The sequence below is a fragment of the Carassius gibelio genome, chromosome B6, assembly GCF_023724105.1.
Source record: "Carassius gibelio isolate Cgi1373 ecotype wild population from Czech Republic chromosome B6, carGib1.2-hapl.c, whole genome shotgun sequence".
Taxonomy (NCBI): Eukaryota; Metazoa; Chordata; class Actinopteri; order Cypriniformes; family Cyprinidae; genus Carassius; species Carassius gibelio.
In genome coordinates, this window is record NC_068401.1 from 97438 (window position 1) to 106220 (window position 8783).

Below are 8783 nucleotides of genomic sequence, written 5' to 3' on the forward strand. Positions count from 1 at the left end.
CTTCCCACAGGTAGAATATCCAACTTTTAGTGTAACAAAGTTACACATACCCACCATGAAGAAACGTGCAGCCATCCTCACAATAGGTAGAACACCTGACACTAAGTTAAGGTTCATGACACACTAGCTGCACCTGACATCCTAGCTCAATAGTAGTTGTAACCCATGCTAGGAAAACCCACAGCAGCCTTGTTTTGTTTTGTTCTTCTTCTACCTATCCTTCTCCTTCCCCTCTTTCCTGAGTAGGTGAAATGCCTAGACACCCTGCGAGGGTCGAAGGTCTGATATTAGGATTGACTCGCAACACCTAATATCCGCCAGCCACTCTAAACTGAATGGAAGCCAGAGAGCTCCATGCATGATAGGTCAATTCATTGAATTGAAATGAAATTACTAGAAAACTAATGGTAAACATGTAAAGTAAGACAACCTAGAAGAACCAAACAAAGTTAACCACAAATTTGATTGATGAATCAAAATAAAAACAATTTCCAAGACGATCTAAACTATCCTCAATGTGCTAAACTACATTGACTAATTGAACTTAACCACGTGTACCTAAATAACCTGATGCCTGCACCAGTACAGTAACTGTCATGGAGGTGTTGTCTTGCTGTTTGCTGTGTTTGTCTGCTTCTTCTGCCTTTGTTTCTCCAGCGATCGACGATGTCTTCACCTAAACACCTCGCCGATCGAAAGGGGGATATATGTAGCAGAAATGAGTCAAATCAGACAAATCAAAGAGTCTATCAGAGCTGTGTGCACTGAAACATGAGCTGAATTCCTCAGGAAGTCATAAATCAGTTCTAGTGCCACAGGAACTAAGCAAGATAACCAACCAACCAACCAACTTGTTCACACAACAGCTTTCAACATAAACACCAATAGAACAATTATTAACAATTTTAATTCGAAGAAGAGATTGTCAAATTTATTGTTCGTGATTGAAATGCAACGCTGGACATCACATGTAAACCCAGGAGATCAAGTTAAATACTTGCATTGACTTCCCCCCCAGCCAGTGAAACCAGACTGAAATTCCTAAGGGGGAAGGGCTTTAAACCTTTGTCTTCACAGAAAAGTCCTTTGCCAGAGAATGGCAAAGAAACCCTTTTTATACATTATATATGGACCAGAATGAACTCAAAAAAAGACTTATGAATGAATCATTCCATTGCTTAACTCCATATTCATTTACGTGTAACCCACACATTTGACTATCATGTATAATCACTTATTGTGTATGTCTTTTGATAACTATAGGATACCTAGTCATGTCTAGTATTCAAATAATCGCATTTTCTTGCTTGATATTGTCCTGACAATCATTTATTTGTAAAATATATCATAATCATGTTATAGGAATCATGTCCAAAATTAGACCCTGTGAGGCAAGAACCACATGCTTGGTAAGATAAACAAATGATTTATGATACCCAAGACTCAAGAACATATCTGATTGGTCAAGGCAACATTTGAGGGGTGGCCAACAGGAAGTTTTAAATACTTTGGACACGATGTAATTTCGAGCTTTTAGTCATGCCTTGCTTTTAGTCATGCCTTGCTTTTTTTAGTCATGCCTTGCTTTTAGTCTGCTTTTAGTTCTAGTCTAGCTGCTGCTATTAGCCATGTCGGCTTTTAGTTCTAGCATTGCTCGTGCTATCAGTCATGCCTGCTCTTAGCTTTTAGCTTGTAGCTTTGCTACCTAGCTTTAGCTTGTAGCATCTAGCCATGCGGTAGTCATCATTGTTCTTTGAGCGCGGTTCCAGCGTGCCTGCCTGCTGCTACTATGAGAAGGAACACAACCTAGTCTCGTCAAACTTTATTTCTTTTCTTTTCCGTTTGAGAGTTTCGTGTTCTGAGTTAAGTTTTGTAACGTCCATTCAACTTCAACCAGCGAACACGACTCTGCACTTTCAGCCAACGCCCAACAACCACGGGCTTCCCAAGACGTCACTTCAGAGACTGAACTTCCAGCCAATCAACGACCTCGGGATAGCCCTTTCACCGACGCTCCTTCTTCACAGGAGATGCAAGTAACTTTACCTCCAGACTGTGACCTTTACTGGTGTATCTAATATAAGTGTAACCTCATTGAGGAACTCAATGCGAGCGCTAATTACGTGATTGATGGTTGTTCATGTTTATGCAATTTAACGTATTGCTGTTAACTTGGGATTCCATATTTCCATTCTCTTAAACTCATCTTCCCCTAACTTTCGACCTTCCTGCAACTTGTGTGAATGTGTGTGTGCGTGCGTTTATGTGTTAGATTAGTTTATATGTCTTAGATTTATCTAATAAAGCCTTATTCATATTGAAAAGAGAAGTATCTTGTGTTTTGTGCTTACAAGTTAATGTCTTAAACTGCCGATCTTGTTACTGTGCTAATTGATAGTGTTTTCACTATAGTTTGGATATTAGTATCCAGCGCAGATTTGATGTTAAACGGCTCGTTCACTGAACCGCAGGCGCGTCTCCGTGAACAGCCGTGAAACAGTGATTCTGTTCAAATTCCCTTTAAAATCTTAAATGATTCCCTTTGAGCTAAATTGACCTGTTTCCCTTACACCAATTTTTTTTTTAATTTTCATTCATTAAAATATAAATTAAATAAATGTTTCATGCCTTGATCTGATAACAATAAAAATGTAAATACACAGACTTTGAGGGGGAAAAAATTATTTATTTATGCGTTCAAATAATTAGAAATAATTAATTAAAACAGAATTTGGGAGCAATAAAAAAATATGATAAAAAAAAAAACTAAAACATTTCATAGGGCCCTAAATGTATTTTTTATTCAACTTTTTTTGTAAATAAAGCACTATTTTATACTGTTTTTGTTCAGTAAAAACTAATCATCTATTAAAAACTATCAGTTAATTAATCAGTATCGGCCAGTGTGGTCCAAACTAGCTATCGGTATCGGCAAAACCCACTATCGGTCAACCTCTAGTTATAGTCAGAAACTGTAAGACTGTAAGTAACTTAATGTTAATTTTTTGTTTATTGACATCACTAATTGTTCTTATATGCCAATAACCCCTGCCATTACAGTTTTGTTAATGATAACATATATGCTATTTTGATGTACAAGGTAACGCTACTCTAACATCAGCCTCGTTTTCTGTACTGCTTAGGATAATGTCAGCCTTATGTGGTTCATTGTAACATTCCTGTCATCTGTTTGCAGTGTCACCCGAAGCAGCAGCAGCTTCAGGAGCAGGCATATAAAAAGACTAAAAGAGTGTAATCATTTCATATCTCATTTAATGATTCACATTAGGTAATTTCAACCTTGCACACTCAATGCTGCAAAAGAGTTGCACAATAGTAATAGTCAGCAAAGGAAACACAGTGTGATCATGAAAGAGTTGGTGCTTCGCAACACAGACAGGGTGAATTTATGAATGAATGTGTGCAAGGTCCTTCACAAAACTATCAGTCTGCTTTATTGTAAATTCTTCCACATGTACAGTACATACATACAGAGAATTGAAATTGCGTTACTCTCAGACCCATGGTGCATACAGAAAACATTAACAGTCGAGCCTAAAAATCTAGATCAAATAGAAAATAGAAAATACAACTATACAATAAACTATACAATAAGGGAATGTAAAAAACATAAAAAATCAAAGTTAAATAAAGCAGTACTAGGCAGATGGAAGATAGAGTGCAAGCCAGTGAAGTGAACAAACAAAGTGCAGATAAAAAGAAAAAAAGATTGTAGTGCAAAAGGTATTACAATCGGTAAGAGACATCCATCATAAGCAGCATCTCTTTCTCTTTCACACCTCACACCTCACCAACAAATATTGCATGAATGAGAGAATCAGGAAAACATTCACAAATTATAAAAACACAAAAATGAGCAGTCACTACTCACTGTCCCCCCCCCCCCCCCCATATCATTATAAAGCAAAGGAACCAGCCACCTCTTTCAGCTTCACTAACATCTACTGAGCCCATCATTCTCCTCATACTTACATCTTTATTAGTACGTTGTTGTTATTTTTTTGTATATGCGTATGTATTTAATGTTTTTGGCAATACACTTTCTATTTACCAAGTCAAATAATGTTATTTAAATCTGAATGAGAGGGAGAGAAAGAGATAGAGAGAGAGCAAGAGAAAGAGCTGAAGGAGCCACATCGTGTCAGGGAGAGGGAAATGCAAACACACACACACACACACCTCATTAACACACATATGGAGAGAGAGAGAGAGAGAGAGAGAGACTGGATTCCTCACTCCTACCACCAGCATTCCTGATATTCCTGATGCAGCGCGTCGCTGCAACAGAAAGCATGTGCTGAGACAGGAGCACTGATGCACAGCATACCGCACGGATGGACACCAGCTTCCCGCTCAGATCTGAGGTAGCAAGCGGTCAGGACACATCGGATCCAACTGCATCTGCATTCACAGGACAAAGAACCAAACACACATGAACCACTGGAGCGATCACCAGCACACCCTGATGGTTTAATACTACGGTAAGTCGACTTTCATCTGAAATAACTGAAAAAACACTGGCTGTATGTTTTTAATCTGAAACACAAAAGAGTGAGTTTAGCTTTAGTCTGATTTATTTTTTCCTGTGCTGAAATCAAAATCCCCTTCTGAAATGACTACAGCAGCCTTCTCTGCACACTCCAAACTTAAATGGATTACATCCAAGGCATTAGGGATCTGGGGGCTGCAATTTGAAGACACATGCCTGACTGCGGGATACAGCACATCCAGGGGAAATCTGTGTGTTTCTTGTCACTTTACACATGGATTACGGTCTAAATTTGGTCTCCCTGAGAACACGGGGTGAAGACGGTCCATAGCTCGTCATTATGATAAACTTCAGATAAAGCAGAAGGTAGATGTCCAGTCAGTTTCCAAATTTCCTTTTAAATGTCTTCTCAGAGAGTGCATTAAATTCACCTGTAGATGTATGTGTCTTGCTAATGGCCACAAAACAATATCTTTGTAATACAGCTATGAAGATCTTGAAACAGAGGCCAAAATTCTGTCAAACTATAGTACTTCTTGAAGCTTTTACTTAAACATATAGGATTTGATGGTTTGAGCATTTTGGGACTAGCCTCTTTGTGATGGATGTGATTTTTTTTGTGTCCAGCTAGTCAATCCTGGAGCTCGTCCATGGAAGCAGCATTGGAGGGCAGAAGAGTCTGAGTCCTCTCTGTCCACCTCCCAAAGGAGCCTCCCCAAATCCGCCCATCAGGGAAGAGATCAGAAGGGTCCGCCATCCCACCCACATCAGGATGGTGCCACCCCCTCCCACCAACAAGCCGCACGTATGCTTGTCCACCATCATAATCATGAGCAGCATGGCACTCATGGACGCGTACCTCGTTGAGCAGAACCATGGCCCACGAAAGATCGGCATCTGCATCATGGTGACAGTCGGTGACCTCTTTTTCCTCATCGTGCTGCGATATGTGGCGGTGTGGGTCGGGGCTGAGGTGAGGACGGCAAAACGAGGCTATGCCATGATACTTTGGTTCCTTTACATTTTCGTCCTGGAGATTAAGGTGTATTTTGTATACCAGAACTACAAGTCTGACCGTAAAAGCCTGGACGCCCTGGCTCGGAAAGCTCTGACACTCCTGCTGTCCATCAGTATTCCCGTGCTTTTCGTGATTCTGGTTGCTATTGACCACATGGAGTATGTGAAGGCTTTCAAGAAGAAGGAGGAGATCAGAAACCGTTTGTTCTGGGTGGTGGTAGATCTGTTGGATGTTCTGGACATTCAGGCCAACCTATGGGAGCCACAAAAGAAAGGGCTTCCTCTCTGGGCAGAGGGACTGATGTTTTTCTACTGTTATATTCTTCTTTTAGTGCTGCCCTGTGTGTCTCTGAGTGAGATCAGCATGCAAGGCATCAACATCAGTCCTCACAAGATGATGCTCTACCCCATTCTGAGTTTGGTGACTATTAACATTGTCACTCTCTTCATCCGTGGAGGGAATATGCTCCTTTATAAGGACAACAGAGTGTCTGGGATACTCATGGCCAAGAACATCCTAGCCATTGTTCTGAAGACATGTAGCTTTGTGCAGTATAGGAGACAGTTGCAGAGCGCCCCGCCTGGGTTTGGAGTTGAATTACAGAAGAACTCTGTAGTGTCCGTTCGATCCATACAGACACCTCCACAGGTAGTGCTGCAGGAGCAAACGTCACTGCCTGAGATCACCACGTGTGAACATACGTGACCCGGAATCTGGAGACTACTTGTACAAGGAAGCACACCTGTAAGGATGCACATCTCTGATGAAACAATGTGGATGTAAGCTACATGTCACACATTATTTTCAGCTGAGAGAAATAAAAATGGAGCATAACGGTATGAAGGTAGTCAGTAATTGTGTAATGTTAAACTCCCTTCCTTGTATACTTTGCAAATGATGCTACCTTTCTAAATATGTCATTGGGCATTGATTTTTTAAATGGCTTTGATCATTGGGGTCCAGGTTTGGCTGGTTACTTTGGTCCAGTTCCCTGCTGGTAGATGTCCAATACACAATCTGATTGCAAGCAGAAATTCAAAAACATCTGAGTCCAGAAACTTGCAGTAGAATTTTCACATGTGGCTGATATATTTCTGTAGGCTCTTGAAATTTGTCTCTTCTGCTAATGTCACAACTCAGGACAGTAATTAATGAAGGATTTAGTAATGCTTTGAGACATACGTGATTGTTATTGTGAAAATTATTCTGCATACTACAGTTGTTTTAAAAAAATATTTTGTCATACTGGTGCACTGCTTTAAAAAAACAGTATGAAATAAACTATGTAATGTAACATCATGAGATCGGGTTGTTATGTCCAGCAGGGGGTTCAACCACAAACTATTTCAAACAGAGTTTGATCCGAAATGGTGTAAGCATAACAGACACTGTTAGTTTGAGAAGATCAAAGAGTCTGCATCATAAATGCAAAGGTTCATCATTTAATCAAACAAATTAAGACATTTTTAGACATCATGACATTTGAATCAAAAGAAAACAACTATTGTGATTCTGTAGCACATTTTTTTTCTAGTCATGCAATAATCAAAGCTCTGGTTACTATTCATCTGTGCCAATAGGTATTTTTAAAACAACAACAACAACAACAACAACCAACCAATCTTTTAGTACAAAAGGGGGGATGCTTTGATAAATAATTGTGTGCATATGCGTGTTTGTGTTTGTAACAGCATGTTTTACTCAGGTCAGACACACAGATGTACTGATTACACTGAAGATGGAGTATGTTTCATGAAATAATAACAATTCTGATAAGGGCTTTTAATTAAAGTGTTACAAAGGGAAAATAACCAGTGATTCTCATCGCTTCATTTTATTCTCCAATTAGCCGTTATCTAATTGCAAATGTTGTTCCTTTTGCTAACACTATTTATCTCTTTTTTCGTTTATTTATATAGTGCTTTTAACAGTACAGATTATGTCAAAGCACTTTACAGTAATAGATAGGAAAATAGTTTGTCAATAATGCAAAATGACAATAGTAAACACTCAATACACCATTCAATACTGATTGCTTCAAAGCAGCTTTACAGGGTCAAAAAGGAAACTAGTTTGTCATTGATGCAAGAAGACAATAACAGTGTCCTTTTTTCAGCTAAAGTCAGTTCATTATTGATTCAGTGTTGATATCATCCTTTTAGCTCTCTTCCAATAGTATCTGTGCAATCAGTCAAGCGTCCCTAACTAAGCAATCCAAAAGCGATAGTTGCAAGGAACCTGTAGGAATCTATAGCTAAAAAAATACTCTTTTCACACCTTGCTGATCTACTTCGTTTTTGATAAATTGTTAAATGAAAGAAAACAAAACTATTATATTATGCTACTTTTTCAGTTTAATTTATGTTTGATGCTGGTTATGAATTAACAGAATAAATTTACTGCTTTGTGAATAACTTTCAACAGAAGAAGAAAACACACTACCATAACAAACATGTTACTGCTCATGCATTTGCTTACCTGACAAGTAAAGGAAGATGCTGACAGGGAATTATTTTGACAGAATCCTGGGAAATAGAAGAGTCTCAGAACACTGTAATAAAGATGCAAATAGAAAATAAGTGTTACCTCAGAGTCACTTAAACCATAAGCAGGCATTGTGCACCACAGGACACATATTCTTTAGTCTCTGGATATTATCATAGTAAGGGTTGGGAACCGAGAACCAGTTCTTATTTCTTTTTTTTTTTTGCAAAGAACCGGAACCGCAAGCAATTTCTAAGTTTTGGTTCTGAAAACGGTGTCTGGTGCGACACGTGACCAAGTGCTGTGAGCAGCCTTGCGCCAGTGTTCTTACGATTCAGCATTTCCCGTAAAGGTTGTATGTGACGAGCGGGCCTGGGCAAAGAGCCATGGGAATGGAGCGAGGCCGGTGGAATGATTTGGAAATGCTGCGCCACTCACCGGTCTCTAGTCCCACGGAGGAGATCAGAAGGATAAGAGCGGAGTTACGACAGTGAAGGACAAGAGAGGACCAGGCCACGCTTTTTGTGTTTTGGGTTTCACGCTATTTTTGTGTTTATTTTATGATTAAAGTTTTGTGTGTCTAGGAACCGGAACAAATTAGTTTTTTCTCCTCTCTCCCCCCTCTCGTCTCTGTCTCTTCTCTCATCTCGTCTGTCTGTCCTTACCCCCAGGTACCCACGGCCACCCTTATCTGTTCCCCCAGAGCGGGTAGGGGGGAGTAGAGCACAGTCTTCTGGGTACCTCTTTAATCACTGAGCACATTGTTTCCAA

The 8783-nt window shown here is 39.6% G+C and overlaps 1 protein-coding gene across 1 annotated transcript; it reads left to right on the plus strand.

Annotated features, from left to right (window-relative positions):
* Positions 1-5220: 5220 nt before the first annotated feature.
* On the plus strand, positions 5221-6785 carry LOC127959612 (transmembrane protein 121-like). The gene has a single exon (XM_052558890.1). It carries the CDS (start codon positions 5283-5285, stop codon positions 6231-6233), a length of 951 nt encoding a protein of 316 aa, XP_052414850.1. The 5' UTR covers positions 5221-5282; the 3' UTR covers positions 6234-6785.
* Positions 6786-8783: the final 1998 nt, after the last annotated feature.

What these genes read in the sequence shown, in the direction of transcription:
- LOC127959612 (XM_052558890.1), top strand. Translation starts at nt 5,283, where the DNA reads ATGGTGCCACCCCCTCCCACCAACAAGCCGCACGTATGCTTGTCCACC.